We start from the raw sequence: 16,234 nt of genomic DNA, 5'->3' as shown, positions 1-16,234 counted from the left end.
ATGTTGTTAGCCTTTAGAATAAGGCAATTAACATGCATTCAACTAAACCAATCCTTTTTTCAATTTATTTTGAAATTAATAAAAACAAACCTCTATTGCCAACGTTAATTAAAACTCAAATGAGAGAAAATTCATCATCGTCATCGCCAGTTTCATCAGCCCAATCCACTTCAAATTTGCCGGCTGATTTCATCAGTTCAGTTAGTCCGGTTAGATCTTCTAAATACGTCGGATGGTTGATGGCTTCAAGTATAAAATCCAATCCTCTCTTCTCATACTCCTCCACAACCTGCGCATGTTTAACTTAATCAACAAATTACATGCCTTATATTCAAATATTCTGTGAAATAAATCTTACAATGGAGCTACAAGCAGTGCAACTTGCAGACGCATGGCCGACGAGGATCATCTGAGAAAACTGGGACAGAGAGCCTCGCACTTGATGGGGCAGAATTCCGAGAGGTTGATCGCCGCCATTATCAATTGTGCTGGAAAATTCAGCTTTTGCTGATATCCTATAATGGATATAATAGAAAAGATAAGGAAAAACGTGGAAAGGAACTCACGGATAAAAGCTAGAAAGTGTTCAGAATAGACATACCCAGAAGGATGATGTAGAATACCTACGAGAAGCTCAACTGCGAGAGAAGATGCAATAGGAGCAAGTCCTGGACGTGTGACAGTACATTGCTGGTCTAATGTACGGTTAGAGGTTGACTGCCAAGCAGACGAGAACAGTTAAGATTGTTTTCTCTGTAATAAAGAAAGGAAAACATAGATGTGTGTGTGCTGGGGTGGGGGGCGTGATATCCGAGATCAGTAACTTCAAAATACTTACATCAACTGGAGCAACAACGTCATTGCAAAAGTAACAACCCAATCTCTGCCCCCTATTCTCCCCCTCAAGCGAGATGGTTGCGATTTCAGCAGATAAATCATTTACAGCTTCTGTCTTTATTTCATGAGAAGAACTAAAAGGACCAGCTCCATGGCGCATAACTAGAAAGCTATCAAACCCGAGAGCAGCAGTAATAGCGATCTACATTTAAAGCAAACAAGTTCATAAATCAGTAACCAGATACTATAATTCATTGGCTAACATATAACAGGAATTCAGATGATGATTACAGAAAAATCATACTCAAGGAGGAAAGAGGATCAACCTTGTTGGTTTTGGCACTAAGAAGAGTTGGAAGCCACCTACTTTCTCGTGTATCAGTTAGCAAAAATATTACATCATGTGAATCTATTAAGTTATGCAACTGTTTGCAGTCTTCAAGCACACTATTCTCGTCTTGGCTCAGTACAGGATGCCCAGGCATAGGAATAGCCATTACAACTGATTGTGTTTCCTGCGATATATATAGCACATGAAATAGTGAGAAAGACAATAAAAAGAACGTGCCCTTGTGTGAAGAAATTGACATCATGAACGAAATACAGAAGATAACACTATGTACCACTGCTGGATATATTCTAGATAAACTTTTAGCAGCTGCTATGGCCTTAAATTCACCACCATTCAGACAATCATCCAAGGTATACAGCGACTGCCGAAGTGGATTAGACATAGAAACTCTACCACTATCAACAAATGTGATCTTCCTAACACCCCATGCCTGAAATAATTAATAAAAGTATAAAAGGCAAGTGAGCTCGACACAAATATTGTGTGATATATAGATTTCTAAAATCCATACCATAAGCATCCTAGCAACCTGGCATCCAAGTGTACCTGCACCTAAAAGAAGGCATCTTGTAGATGACAAGACAGTCAGATTTAGTGATGGCAGCTGACGCCATCTCATAAGCTTTAAGTTTAAATCGGCAGCTTCAACTGCTAACCTGTCAATATCCATGTAAAACTAACAATTGGACACTGTGAAGAGGTTCTGAATTGTCTAGTAGTAGATTTTGCAGAATACCTATTTGGATCCATTGTCTTGGCAAGACTAATGCACCTTGATGCCTTTCTCCCTCTGTTATTGAGTTCCCAGCCAACAGCATTTGGCACGTTCTCATGATTTCTCAGCTCTAAATGAAGATGCTCGAATGAGAATGCATAAAAAACGGAACTTCTGAAACAAGACAGATATTCTGGTAGATCTACCTTGCGAATTTGATACTGATGCTTCTCCCACCAACGATGATTCTAAATCAGCCAAACCACGACTCTCACGATAGCAGAAAAAATGAACCTTAGGAAGACACCATCTTCTGAAAATATACCATAAGAAGTTTCGAAGTGGCCAACCAGGATTATTTGGAAGATGGCAAGGGTCATAAAATCCAAACAGGATCTGCAGGGAATTGGACATGTGGTTCAATTATGTAGCGGTGATTGGTCATTCAGCTTCATTCGTGCAAAGACATCGATATTAACAACATATGTCTTTTCTGCAATTGGGTTTAAGTTGATATTTTATTATCACAATCCTTTCAATACACATATGACAAACCTTATGACCATCCCTCTGACAGGCTTCAAACTCAGCCAGATGCCTAATAGTCGCAGCAGAATTTGAAGGAATGGATACCAGGAAGAAAGGAATATCTGCAAAAGACTTTACCTTTAGCTGTTACTTAGTGGAAGTAAAGACACCTACCTAACAATTATTAAGGATGACATTTACCAGTTGTTGAGCACATATTGCGCCAATCATTACAAGCAGCCGTCACAGACTCCACCTACAAGCACAATGTTATCTTATATATCAAACTTAACATCTCAAAAAGATGAGAGTAATACCAGCAGCTTGATATTTAAAGCACCTCATTCTTACTAAACCATTGAGTAGCCGGCTTAAGATTAACAACAGTTGCTGGAGGGTCAAGAACCAATGCTGGGAAAGCAAACCAATAATAAAAGCTCCATTTTTTCAAGTCAGCAAATGAAATGACGAGGAATCTTGATAGAAGGCTGCAGTCCTCCTGGACTTTGCCGGATATGATATCCTCCAATATCTGACATTTCACAAAACATGGAAATGAGAACATACCCAAATTCAAGCAGATTTTTCGTCATAAAGATCAATTCAAACAAAATATGAGTTCGGACTTTGGAGCAGAAGAGAAAAGCCTCAACCTCAATAAATTATGCATAAGGCGAGTCAAAAAGATAAAACAATTAATAAAAATTAGACCTTTTTTGCTTCTGCTTTGAGTAGGCTTTGTTTGTCGAGAGCCTGGAACCCCTCCAATGTGTTTGTATTGTAAAGAATACCAGGGATTGGACATCTATTCCTGTTCCCACGACTTAATACAGGCTCAAGTGATTGTTCATTAGACTCAGGAGGTAATGATTCCGTGAAAAGAGTTAAATGATTGGATACTTGCCGATGTGAAGAAGGGGCATAGAAACCTGCCATGAGAGTTACAATAGAAGTGAAAACGTCTTCATGGTTCAAATAGCTACAGGTACTCCCTAGTCCCTAGAAGTCAATTAGTTCAAAGTACAGTGCTTGCGAAAAAAGGGTATCCTCATTAACCTCTAAAAGTCAGGTAGTTACCACTGCTTATTAGTGGTTAACAGTGAAAGCATGTAGTTTAGGGAGCATCTAATAAAAGAAAACCAGCAATGTTAGTAACATGCAATGGATTAGCAATGGCCCAAACATTTCCAATCTGACATTAGACATTTTCTACACTTTCAGGGGGGGATTTCAGTGGGAACCTAGGACCTGTGAAGTATTATCACTGCATAACCCTGATTTATTTGTATGCCCAATATATTTTTATCCCCTTAATTAATACCTACAATCTGATTAGCATTACTGATGCCATACAATTATAATATCATATCTAAACACTTAAATTCACACCTGAAAGGGGATAGAACAAATTTAGCAGTAAAGCAACAATGACATTCCATGAGACATAACTGGATGAATAAACCTAAAAGTAATTAGTGATGCCGATGAGATTGCAGCCTACAAATAACAGCACAATGCACTGATCTCAACGCAGTTTTAATTTGTGGAAGTCATGAATCAATCCAAAACAAGCTTGAAAATTGGAAGCAATCCAGGTGTAATTTAAAGTGTACCAGTGATAGGAATAGGAGATTCGTCAATCCCAAGCTTGTTGAGCTTCAGTGATGACAATCTGTGCCAAAATCCCTCGTCCACTGCACTTTGAAAAGGAGCGAATTGAAGAACTGATTCATTCCCTTCATCCACCGAACTGGACGACATGAATTCCTACGCTCCTCTTTGCTTTGATCGATCAAATAGTATTGACAATTGGGGTAAAACTACGCCGCATAAGGATCTGCGACTTGCACAACTCTATACCCAAACGCTGCGAAAAATTAGAAGAAAATTAGGGCACACAGTTGGGACTAATGGAGTTTGTGCCGTTCTCGGGTTTGGATGAGGTGAGAAGAAAGTTGGATTGAAGTCTTGTAGATTTCTGTATCTTCCAAATCCGATCCATACGCTGCTTCAACACCTGTTAAATCCATGTTTCTTGAATAGTTAAACAAAACATCTCGATTGCTTAAATATTTACGTCAGCGACCCCATTTTTGGGGTATTTTTTATGTTTTATTTAATTAATTTATTAAAAGAAATAGAGATTTTGATTTAATATACTCTACGTATGATTTAAAGATCGTATGTTGCATTTTGAGATCCGATTTTAAAAATCTAATTACTTCTCACTTTTTATATGCTTATTTTACATTTTACTAACTTTTGTCACTCAATTTTCTTCACAAAATTCAAATATATTTTTGAAGCTCGCATCAAATCAAAGATAATTCAAATAACTTTTGCAATTTTTAAAATATATTTTATTCCTTTTATTTTTAGACTGGAAGATATTTTTGTATTTTGTAATTATTATTCTCTTTTCTCTCATTTTATATTCCAACATAATTATTGAACTGATAATCGCTCTATGTGAAAAATGCTTAATTTAGTTCCACCAATTAGTGTTTACCTTTCTGGAATCCTACCTCTGTTTGAACTTTTAAGCCATTGTAAACATAATTTATTTGATAATCTATATATTAGTACTAGTATTAATTACTGTATATAGTACATTAGTACTTATCTTTATGATTTAGTAGTTGATAATGAGACATCTAGACTATCTTTAAATCCGTAAATGCATCAATTATAGTTTAGGTATTTGGAATGCTGAAATGTTGCTTACTAGTTCACCACAAGGTGGCACTGGCTTGGTTGCTTACGACTTCTAATTTCATTTATTTTGAGTTCATTGTAACATGTTTGCAGTGAGATAGTGTAAATGCTTCTTAAGCTTGGTGACATATCCAAACAGAGCTCATTATTTGGTGTATTAACATAGGAAAGTTGAAGAGGAGGAAGCATTCAAAGATTGATCCGATCACTGGCCAGGAGCAAACGCCTCGACCGGGAAAGTCTTGGTGATACCGGCAAGGCTCTTGAAGTGAATCTTCCCAGTGGGTGGATCATCAACAGTTATCTGACTCACCGGAGGCCATAGAATCAGCTCCTTGGCCTTCACTCCCTTGAGCTTCTTGATTTGCTTCTTCTCCACGTACCCGGTTATGTCCGTGTCGTAGCTCACGAGCTTGCTTATCATCTTGAAGTTGTGCTCCACCTTCGCCTTCTGCTGGATCCACATGTATCCGCTGCTCCTCACGAACCCTACTTCGATCACATCCGCCAGTGGGAGGAGGCCTCCTGGCAGCTCGAACTCTTCGAGGAGGGCTGTCGCCTGTTTTAGCCCTTCTTCATGGCCTTTCTTCACTATTGCTCCTTCCCTTTCTGCCATTCTTGATTTGTTTGTTTTAGTTTTGAGATTTGTGGGGTTTTGAAGTAGTTGATTGATCAGAATTTATACAATGGATTCACTCATTAGAAACAAAACTGTAATGGAGAAACCAACGTGATGAGCTTTGTTTATATCAAAAGAACTAGTGTTTTGCACAACAATGCTGCTCGTCATTTTCATTCGACTGTGTAATCTTTCTCGATTATGGCTTCTATAGCATATGGATCAAACATGAAAGTTTCTCTTGCTCAATAAAGAGTATCAATTTGATGCAACTGTCCAAATTGGTATAAAATGGTTTTAAGTAACAACATAAGTATGTACATATATAGTACACCCTCGTCCCGCGCATAAAGTGAAGCATTTCCTATCCGGTACAAGATTTTATGTAGTGTTGTTTTGTTTTGTGAATTGAGTTGAGTGGATAAGAGTGAGGATAAATCATGATACAGAATAAAGAAGAGATTATACTAAAATAGAAAATACCCTCTTAGTCTTTTATTAATTGTCCACTTTGGTTCTTGCACGGATTTTAAGAAATATAAAGAAAAATGAATTGAAAAAGTTAGTGGAATACGAGTCTCATTTTTTTATATTAGTTTTATAATAAAATGTAAGTGAAATGAGTTAGTGGAATATTAAACCTACTTACTATTTATGGTAAATAAAATAAAATTGGATAATTAATAGTGGACAACAAAAATGACAAAAGTGGACAATTAATAAGGGATAGAATTAAGTGAGACGTTCCTAAAAGGAAAATGAGTTGGAACAAGGGAATAATGCAGCGAACTACTCCCTCCGTTCCATAGTAATGAAGACGTTTCTTTTTGGCATGGAGATTAAGAAAAATTGTGTTAGATGAGTTAAGTAAAGAGAGAATAAAGTGGAAAATGAAAAAGGTAGAAGGATGAAGAGAGAAAAAAGTAAGAGAGAGCAAAGTAGATATGGAAAAATATGTTGACTTTTACTTAAAAGGGAATGACTCTATTGCTATGGAACGTACTAAAATGGCAAATGACTCTATTACTATGGAACGGAGGGAGTAAAAAAGTTAATCGGATACAGAAATTATAAAAGGAATAATAATAAAATAAGAGGGCAATCATAACTAGTAACTACCATGGGAAGCATTGTAATTAACTCGTCGGTATTCAGAAAATTCCAAGTTGCTATTTTTGAAAACATTTTCGAACAACTGGCCTTGAAAATAAACCCTGAAATTGTGTGTCTTCATATATAATTACTACTATAATATTAAAAGTTTAAGCAGTCATATTCGTAACTGCAAAGCAATTAGCTGGGGCTCATTTTTCGTGTACATTTCAAAGCAATTAGCTGGAGCTCATTTCCGTGTTAATTTGCACCGATGCTTCTAACAATCTGACTTTGTCGAAACTTCACTACATTTTCATTTAATTTATTAGTATTGCGTCATCAGCGTTTCATAACTTCATTTAATTTATTAGAGTACTGATGTAAGAATTTTAATCAAATTATTTAAACGATATAAATATCTTAATTGAGGTTTTGTAGCTTTAACCAAACAATTTTTTCCAAATATTGGCCTAATTATCTTGAGATAAATACATTTACTTTTTTTGTACTAAAAAGTATTTTATGGACATAATTAATAACACTATGTATGTATGGACAATAATACTACGCACAGAAGAAAAAAATACGTATTGAACTAATTTAAAATTGAATTCCATTATTTGATGGTTTGGCCATCGACCAAATTGTACCCATCCCTAACTATTCCCAATAATATTTTGTTAATAATAATAAGTGATAGAGCTCGATATAAGTTGAGACATCAACAGTGCCCGACGCTCCCAACTTACGTGGTTTATTTGACTTATAGATTAACATCCCAACCTAAACCACACATTTTATTCTTCTATTTTTTTTTGTAACACCAAAAACTATGTCAAAAATACACATTTTTACCAAAAAATAGAAAAAAGTAAAATAAAGTATATGCAATAAGCAAAATAATACTAGTAATAATTTCAGTGTAATTTTATGTTTTGGGTCCTCTATTACTAGAAGCATTATAATAGTAGGCAGATGGAAAACAGTAGGAAAACAGTAGGCAGATCAAATTGAATATTAGAAGCATTACAATAGTTTTTCTTGCATTATTTAAGTTACTTGCTCTGCAATTTAATCATATATATACATACATACATATATATACACTACAGCTAGGGAAGCTGTTGCTATATATAAATGCAGTGTACCTGATCTTGCCAAATTATCAAAAACATCATTTCACAATTTACATTGCCAAATTATCAAAAACATCTATCATCTCATAATTTACATTGTTTATATTAACACATCGGAGATTTTGGGAACGAAGATACCAATTGATCTCTTGTGAAGTCTCGCCATGTCGGTTAGTTTCCCTCTCTTCAATCTAGTACCGTCGTGTATACATATGTATGTGTATGAATTGATGAACATGTGTGCATGAGCATGCATGGTAACTTTTTGCTTTTTACATTGTTTATCTTATGTATCAATATGTGTTTAGTATAACTGTACAAGGTCTAAATATACATTTCAAATACATTATACATTTATATGTATAAGCATAAGATGAAACATAAGAACATAGGCTTTTTGTGTGTTCCATCTTAATACAAGACATTCCAATTATATTCAAAACTCAGAAGTGAAAGAATATGAATTATTTAGCCATCAAGGATTAATTCTTTTTCCATTGTTAGAAATATATGAACACAAAATTTTCCCAGTTTCAAAAATGGCAATAAAGTAATTAAGTACTAATTAGCAAGTTTCATGGAAATTTAATCAAGCTTTCCCGCGTAACGTTATTTCAACAATGAACAAAAATGGAAAGCAACACAACCAACTAATAACACAAGTAACATTCATAGGCATATGACTTCTACATTAAGTCATCTAGCTACAGACAAAATGGTCATTGTAGATGTTGTGTGATTTAATTTTCGAGGTCATGATTTTGACAAACAATTTACATGCAATTTAGTTTGGATGAACGCTTTTACTGTGATTGGGTTTAAAAATTATTGATACTTTTATTTTCTAATAGTAGCTCCATAACCAGACAAAAATCATAATCAAAGTGGGGAAATAAAAGACAGATGAAAATGAAAGTGTCTATATAATATTATTACAAATAACACATATGTCCATAGTAGGGTTATGTTTATAAAAAAGAATTGGTGCTTGTAAGATGATGACAAAATCAGTTGAGGAACTTAATTTTTGAAAGATGGTTAAAATCTTATTTTGAAACACTTTGCAAAAATTATAAAGTCGTAAACATCTTATAAATTATTTTAAGGAACTTGTAATCTCGGCCAAACATACCCTCTAAATCATCTATACTCTACAAAAAGTAACTGTTATGTCACATATGAGTACGTTTATCACGAAATTGATGTAATTAAGAGTTGAAGAGAAGGCTTAAATTAATTGGAGTAATATTTCAAACTTTGTTATGTTATTATCTAACAATTATCACAATATATATTGTGGGGACAAAGCTATTAATGCATGACATTATTCATTATTGTGATATTATTATTCAATATGTATCTTACATCAATAATGTCGTTTCAGATTGTGGAGATGAGAGTGCACGTGGATTGTCCCGGATGTGAAAGAAAAATAACAAAAGCCCTTTCAAAATTAGATGGTACAAATCCTCTACTTCCAATTCCTATCATATCAAATTTATTTTGATTCATCCATTTCACATTATTCTTTATTAAATTCAGAATCATCATATACTAATTGAGGTGCAATATATGAATTAGGTGTGGACAGCATAGACATAGATATGGACATGCAAAAGGTGACAGTCACAGGGTGGGCAGATCAGAAAAAGGTTCTCAAAACTGTAAGGAAGACCGGCCGGACGGCAGAGCTCTGGCCGTTTCCGTACAACCCGGAGTACCACGCCTACTACAGCCACTACTCCGGGAGTCCGGCCAACTATGCCTACACGAACGGCTACAGCACTCCAGCAAGTTATTTCACAGCTGAGACGACCTCCACCTACAACTACCGTAAGCATGGTTACAACGGCCATGACCACGGCTACTACCAGCAGCCACCAGGGTCGGACGTCCTTGACAATCACACTGCAGCCATTTTCAGCGACGAAAACGCAACTGGTTGCTCTGTAATGTGATTAAAACAACGCTACTGAGTGCAGTTTCTGTACCTATGCTTATATTTTGGACTCGTAAGAGTTGCTTTTTAACACCTCCATCTCCTTTATCCTTCGTCTTCCGCATTCCTGTTGCTGCAAAAAACTGATAAGAGCAGATATAGGAACCTCACATACCAAAATTAAGATTATGTGGAACCATGCTTTCTTCTCTTTGATTGGTGGATGGAAATATAATCGTTATCTATCAATAAAAGATTATTGTATCCTAAGAATTTTTATACACATTGAGGGGAGAGAATGATATAACTAATGAAAAAACTGGAATTTCCATCATCTTGTGAGTATACAACGGCTAACACCAATACATGGTGAAGAGTCTTGTTGCTTTATGGTGTCAGCAACATGCGCCACCACTCCGGCTCCAGCATTATGAAACCTTTCGTTTTTCCCCTGTTTATTACAATAAAGGTATAAATTAAAGAGCTATCGTTGCCATAGACGTAGGATGATGTATGAGGCTGGTTTGTTACTTAACCTGAATATTGAAGTGTGCAAAGAACGGCCAGAATATCGAGTGAAAGCTGACATCAACTTTCATCCATCCCAATCGTTGTAATCCACGTATCATTTCATCTGTAACAGACAATTTTCATTTCCTAGAAGATGAACAGTGATACACCTTAATAGAGTAGGGATTTTCATTCATAATTGGGATTGTACCTTCCACAATCTCATGATATTCTACGGTGTTCTGTGTGCTCAGATAATTTTGAGCAGCCTCCTTTGCTTCAGCTGCCTCTGAAGGGAAATTAGGGCTCTCGGATAAAACTGGCGGGCAATGCTCCACGTTAACAATGTGTTTGTAGCCATCCAATGACCCATTTGTAGGCTGCCAGTGTCAAAATTAGAATTCTGACTAATCAAGATAATTATACAAAACAAAGAAATGTGAATTTACTTTAACAAGTTCTTCTTCTCTTCTAACGGAGGATGTGCGCCAACCAACCATATCTGGACATCATTAAGAATGTGAGTAATCAATGCAACAGAAAACAACCATTTATAGTAATTGAAATCAGCATACGGTCATAAGAGACGTTTGCATAAAGCACCCGGCATCTGAAAGCAGCAAGTGCAGACCTGCAATGTAACTCAGAAAAATTAACTTAAGAGCTGAACACCAAGACAAAAGTTAACAGAAGAACATCATAACAAGTTCCCTCACAGAAATTTTCCTTCATCGCAGTCTGAGACCATTCGTAATAATAGAGGAGGTTTGTCGGCCTCTTCATCAGTGAGAAACAGCTGACTGCCAGTTTGCCCAGTAAAAATTGGAGCAATCGGTGGAGCAATTTTCTCCAAGAACGACACACCCAACAGAAATGGAAGCTGAATTATTGGAGAAAATTGACTGTCTGGAGGTCAGATCCCACATGACTATATATCACAAGTATAAGCTAATTGTGTAATATTCTACACTTAACTATAAACTATTAGTTTTAAATCAACACAAATAGAATATATATTTACAAGTCAATCTTTTAGTCAGCAAAATATACCTGTTTTCTTCCTCTTACTCCGAGATGAGGTGTTGCCAGAGTGATAAAATTAATTGCTTTGAGGCCAGCAATCAAACCACCGTTTGAGGAAGATGAGGTTTCAGAGTTTGTAGCAGTATCATCATGATAATCAGAAAAAACATTAGGCGTATACAACACAGCAGTTGCATATCTTGCAATTAATCCACCAAATGAATGGGCTAGAAAGGAAATCATCTTTAAGCTATCTTCCTTCTTCACGACCTCCATGACCTGTTCGAGAAAAGGAAAAGCAAAATGAGAGAAACACTTTGGTTGTCAATTCAGACACGATTCTACATAATGAGTAGTAGAAGGACATTTGACACAGGCATATGAGTGTGGTTCACAACCCATGCACACTAGTATTAAAGAGGTGTGAAAGAGCATAACCCAAAGAACTTACTTCATCAGCCAGTCGTCTACCAGCACCATCAATGCCTGTGAAAGTCTTGGTGTACATATTACAAGAACTCACTGCAAATAGAAAGGAAGTAAAAACCAAAAATAAATTACAGTGCAGCTTAAAGATTATACTCCCTCCGTTCCGCGGTAGTAGAGGCGTTTCTTTTCGGCACGGGATTTAAGAAAAATTGTGTTAAGTGGGTTAAATAATGGGAGAATAAAGTAAAAAGTGAAAAAGGTAGAGAGATGAAGAAAGAATAAATTAAGAGAGAGTAAAGTACTCCCTCCGTACCAAGATATTAGACCCTTATTCCTTTTTGGGGTGTCCCAACATATTTTGAGCCATTTCTATTTATGGTAAAAATTTACTTCACTACCAACTCCACTTACACCACTGAACAACATCTCCTAAATTCCTGTGCCCAAAAGAAAGGGCTCTAATATCTTGGGCGGAGGGAGTAAGAGATAAGAAATGCGTTGACTTTTGCTATAAAAGGAAATGACTCAACTACTATGGAACGTACCGAAATGGCAAAATGACTTAATTACCGCGGAACGGAGGGAGTACTACATTAAATGCGGACAGACTTTTGCATGCATTCTCAAGGACAAAAAGATGCTTTGTTTTGCATATTAAATCTCCAGTTGTTCCCCAAGAAAAGTCCCTGTATATCTATATCCCCATATACATGGAAAGTAAGCACTATTAGCAGTTGTAAATTGGCTCATTATTCTAATTCATTGCCACACATTGTTCTCAATAAGGGATAATCTATCCCAATTGTAATATTCAAATATACCCTCACCCTCACCCCCACCCCCACCTCCATGATGTGTTGAATAATGCAAAAGGTATGGAAAGAACAAAATTGGGAACATGTACTCACAAAAAGTGAAAACTTTATCAATACCACAAACATGATGAGGCCATATATTGTAACCCCAAACCCTTCACTAAGGCCACCTTCTCAGACATAGTCCAAGTCTCCAAATAGCATATTGCTGCATCATCAGTGGTATGACAATGTGGCAATGCTACCCCATACATTTTCTTTATTCCAAAAAAGTTTCATCCCCATGTCAACAAAATGGTACTACTACACAAACACTAAAATTGGAATGAAGTTATTGTTTATCGAGTGGACTTTATATATGTGAAACAATTAGAAAAGAAAACATACCATGTACCAAAAACTTTTTGCCTAATCGCCTCTTCAATTCTGCTTCACAATACGTCCAGTCATTTGGACTGCAATACTCAGAAACTTCAGCATACATAAAAATCATGTGCAACTTAATACAGTATTTGTTTCTATCTACTTTACATTCTCGAGATAGCTATCAGTATTCACTTAATCCATGTACAATAATCAGCATACCTCCCCATGATTCCATGAACAAGGACAAGAAGATGATCGGGTTTATCCTCCGAATTTATCATGGCCGTTGAAGAAGAAAGATCTCCTTGAGTGGTACTCATAGCTTCAGCCTTAAGGCTATGTTGATTCCAGATAACTTTTAAGCCTACAATATGTAAATTAACCGAGTGAAATTGCAGCAGATATGCTATCATGCTGTATGATTAAGTACATTGACATGGAGTCAGCAAAGAATGTATCTTGCTTATTTGACCAAACATGGAGTACAGGCATTGATTAATTCCATTAGGCTAGAACATGACGTTTAAGCAAAGCATGATTGATTAATGATTAGATTTGCAGATGAATAATTGAGTGACCCAATCAAGTAAGTGGCTTTGTCTGTTAATGGAATTAAAATTAACAAATTCAGTTTGGATACATCAGGCTAACAAGAGCATAAATTTCAAAATCAATAATTAAAAATTGCATATTTTTCACAAAATTCGTGATCTCGATTCCGCTAAGATAAACAAGTTTCACAATCAAATTGCAAGAGATTAAGCACCAGGTTTTTACAGTAAAGAAAAAAACAAGTCAATCACCAAATTCCAGAAATTCTACAATTCCATCGCCGGTAAATAAATCACAAAATAGTGAAAATCTGTAAAATCTCGTCCACACATTACAGTTTTAGAGAGAGGAAGAGGCTACCGGAATGTGTGATGCAATTCCAGTAACGCCCTGGTCGACGAGACGAGAAATTAGAGTAAGAAGAATAAGGAGAAGGGGAGCAAGAGCTAGAAGACGACGGCGGCGGATTGACCGAATTGGTATGCCGGCGGCTGATAATTCGAGGAGAGAAAGAGTAAAACAAAGGCGGAGAGGCCGCCATCTATCGGCACTCTGTATTATTTACAGTCGTGAATAATAAATTAATAAAATCAGGAGTTTGTAGCCGATACTGAAGGAATGCCACCAAAATGTGAACTGAGTTGGACGGAACAGAGAACTCGGAAAGAAAACAAACTGAATTAGATTTTTCGATCGATACAAAATGACGCGCGGCGCGTGGCTAGTACTCCCTCGTCCGCTAATAGGAGCTCCGTTTTTTCATTTTAGTCCGTCCGCGAATAGGAGTTTTGGTTAACTTTTCTCATAAATGGTAATAGGGTCCCACATTCCATTAATCCATTCCACACTTATTTTATTTAAAATTAATATATGCAATTGAGACTCATATTCCATTAGTTTTTTTCCATCTACTTTTCTTAACATTTATTAAAATATGTGTCGTCCATAAATAATATTCCTGACGGCGGTCAGAGGGAGCAGTAAAAATTGGATGGATACAGCCCCCCTCTATCCAGATTTCAACGTACATGTCTTCAATAATGGGCATTGCACAGGCCCAGTTTTAGTGGGCCGCGATAGACCTGTCACTCAATTTCATCTTTGGCGAGAAATGATGCCATGATTTTGACGCTCAGGACTGATGAGTTTAAGAAATAGAGTTGATCAATGGTGCCACAGCCCTATTAATATTACTATATATCGAGTAATACATGATATAAGTTACAACTAGTGTATGTAAAAAAGAAACTAATAGTAAGTTATTAGTGGTGCAAGAGAGAACAACATATCAAGTATATTTGAAATAAATTACTTCCTCTATGAATTTTAAAGCAAAATTTGTAAAGTAAGAGAGGTTAAAAGAAAATGTGTCAATGGACCCAACTCATTAGAGAGAAAAAAATTTTTGAAAATAGACAGTTTTTATTTTTAAGAAAATGATAAAAAAAAAAAAAGAAAAAAAAAAGAAAAAGAGTTTCTGTTTTTAGAGGACGAGTTGAGTATTAGCGATGTAGGTAAACAGAAAATTAAATACTAGTGGTGTCTGTCTCATCAGACTGGGCCATGCTCTATAATGGCTCATCGACTATATGCAAGTTTTGTAAGAATTTCAAGGCCAAGGCCCAAGACTTTGCATGAGAGTTGAAATCTATAGTGTTTAAATTTAATTGTCATAGCATAGTTGGTTCGTCTGATGTTTATTTAATTATTTGTTGAGTCAGTCCCTAAGGGATCAAGATTAAGTTTCCGTTTTCTAGTAGAATTACAAGTTATTTTTGTGCTTATAAATTGAACTTATTCGAGTCTTGTAAACATAGATAAATATAATTATAGTTTTGAGTTTTAACTCTTTTACTCAATTGTGTCTCGACCAGCAAAGTGTTCAAGCAAAATTTCATCGACTTATCAAATTGAGAATTATAATTGTTTTTCTCGTCATTCATCATCTAAAAAATTCGAGAGTTTAAATATAATTGTTCGTAGCGTGTTCGAACATTGATTTATCTAGAATGCTGTGTTTTAGCTTTGTGGTGTTTAGTTCTTGACCCTTGTTTTATTATTCATTAGATTCCTATGCTATGCAACTTAAATAGATTGTTGAATGGCGCAGATCATATCGTATCAAAAACTCTCCTAAAAAATCCAAGTGCGCCGGCCTTCATATATCTAGTCTTACTATATTATTGCGAATTAATGAATTTTGCAAAAGGAAGTTTTCCATCTCAATTTCCACTCTTGTGATTAGTATCATAGTTGGCAAAATATTACTTTTATAAAACTCCACCTATAAAATACTCCTTCCGCAATTTGTCAGATGAGTAAATTTTAAGTACTGTATTTAACAATCATACTGCTATTACACTTGTTCTACATTTGCAGAGAATTCAAAGACTATGTTAACAATCATATACTTATATTCAAGTAAAATGGATTGTATAATATACTCTATATGATATAGCATGAGAAATTTACTTACAAAAACAATAGTGTCACAACAAAATGATTGAATTTAATTAATTATATTATACTCGCAAAATCACGAGGCTAATTTCATATTGCTCCATTTTTCAATAAACCATATATTAACTTGTTAGACCAATTCA

The 16,234-nt window shown here is 35.6% G+C and overlaps 4 protein-coding genes across 5 annotated transcripts; 1 reads left to right on the top strand and 3 right to left on the bottom strand.

Moving 5' to 3' along the window:
• Nucleotides 1-3: 3 nt before the first annotated feature.
• Nucleotides 4-4,477, bottom strand: APG7 (ThiF family protein). The gene is made up of 14 exons (XM_048118534.2): nt 4,046-4,477; nt 3,144-3,361; nt 2,773-2,964; nt 2,634-2,688; nt 2,460-2,554; nt 2,111-2,300; nt 1,926-2,034; nt 1,701-1,845; nt 1,461-1,619; nt 1,164-1,352; nt 839-1,039; nt 602-717; nt 359-515; nt 4-289 (listed from the first exon to the last, which is right to left on the bottom strand). Exons 1-14 carry the CDS (start codon nt 4,191-4,193, stop codon nt 116-118), a joined length of 2,148 nt encoding a protein of 715 aa, XP_047974491.1. The 5' UTR covers nt 4,194-4,477; the 3' UTR covers nt 4-115.
• Nucleotides 4,478-5,242: 765 nt separating this feature from the next.
• On the bottom strand, nt 5,243-5,765 carry LOC125209165 (uncharacterized). Its single transcript, XM_048108773.2, has one exon. It carries the CDS (start codon nt 5,761-5,763, stop codon nt 5,353-5,355), a length of 411 nt encoding a protein of 136 aa, XP_047964730.1. The 5' UTR covers nt 5,764-5,765; the 3' UTR covers nt 5,243-5,352.
• Nucleotides 5,766-8,044: 2,279 nt separating this feature from the next.
• LOC125212197 (heavy metal-associated isoprenylated plant protein 28-like) lies at nt 8,045-10,029 on the top strand. 2 transcript variants are annotated; one of them, XM_089069333.1, is made up of 3 exons: nt 8,045-8,167; nt 9,382-9,457; nt 9,579-10,029. In XM_089069333.1, the coding sequence occupies exons 1-3, from the start codon at nt 8,162-8,164 to the stop codon at nt 9,953-9,955; spliced, it is 459 nt and encodes a 152-aa protein (XP_088925459.1). In that variant the 5' UTR covers nt 8,045-8,161; the 3' UTR covers nt 9,956-10,029. The 2 variants fall into 2 exon arrangements, with proteins under 2 accessions (XP_088925459.1, XP_088925458.1); XM_089069332.1 differs by lacking the exon at nt 8,045-8,167 and having other exon boundaries at nt 9,370-9,457.
• Nucleotides 10,030-10,160: 131 nt separating this feature from the next.
• Nucleotides 10,161-14,290, bottom strand: LOC125209164 (uncharacterized). Its single transcript, XM_048108772.2, has 11 exons — nt 13,992-14,290; nt 13,299-13,443; nt 13,101-13,168; nt 11,921-11,991; nt 11,497-11,748; nt 11,163-11,326; nt 11,022-11,077; nt 10,896-10,948; nt 10,658-10,826; nt 10,473-10,570; nt 10,161-10,387 (listed from the first exon to the last, which is right to left on the bottom strand). The coding sequence occupies exons 1-11, from the start codon at nt 14,170-14,172 to the stop codon at nt 10,268-10,270; spliced, it is 1,377 nt and encodes a 458-aa protein (XP_047964729.2). The 5' UTR covers nt 14,173-14,290; the 3' UTR covers nt 10,161-10,267.
• Between the last annotated feature and the right edge of the window lie 1,944 nt (nt 14,291-16,234).

The sequence above is a fragment of the Salvia hispanica genome, chromosome 3 (assembly GCF_029641045.1).
Source record: "Salvia hispanica isolate PSC_SH4W2 chromosome 3, Shi_PSC_v1, whole genome shotgun sequence".
NCBI lineage: Eukaryota > Viridiplantae > Streptophyta > Magnoliopsida > Lamiales > Lamiaceae > Salvia > Salvia hispanica.
This window is presented reverse-complemented; position numbering and strand designations above follow the sequence as displayed.

Excerpts from the sequence above, each read along its gene's own strand:
- LOC125212197 (XM_089069332.1), top strand. The coding sequence starts at position 9,370 with ATGTCGTTTCAGATTGTGGAGATGAGAGTGCACGTGGATTGTCCCGGA. Across the intron at positions 9,458-9,578 it reads AGCCCTTTCAAAATTAGATG|GTGTGGACAGCATAGACATA; the intron begins GTACAAATCCTC and ends TATATGAATTAG.
- LOC125209165 (XM_048108773.2), bottom strand. The coding sequence starts at position 5,763 with ATGGCAGAAAGGGAAGGAGCAATAGTGAAGAAAGGCCATGAAGAAGGG.
- LOC125209164 (XM_048108772.2), bottom strand. The coding sequence starts at position 14,172 with ATGGCGGCCTCTCCGCCTTTGTTTTACTCTTTCTCTCCTCGAATTATC. Across the intron at positions 11,749-11,920 it reads GTAGACGACTGGCTGATGAA|GTCATGGAGGTCGTGAAGAA; the intron begins GTAAGTTCTTTG and ends TTTCTCGAACAG. Across the intron at positions 11,327-11,496 it reads GAGTAAGAGGAAGAAAACAG|CTTCCATTTCTGTTGGGTGT; the intron begins GTATATTTTGCT and ends CCAATAATTCAG.
- APG7 (XM_048118534.2), bottom strand. The coding sequence starts at position 4,193 with ATGTCGTCCAGTTCGGTGGATGAAGGGAATGAATCAGTTCTTCAATTC. Across the intron at positions 1,040-1,163 it reads TTAGTGCCAAAACCAACAAG|ATCGCTATTACTGCTGCTCT; the intron begins GTTGATCCTCTT and ends CTTTAAATGTAG. Across the intron at positions 718-838 it reads ACGTTGTTGCTCCAGTTGAT|TCAACCTCTAACCGTACATT; the intron begins GTAAGTATTTTG and ends TCTGCTTGGCAG.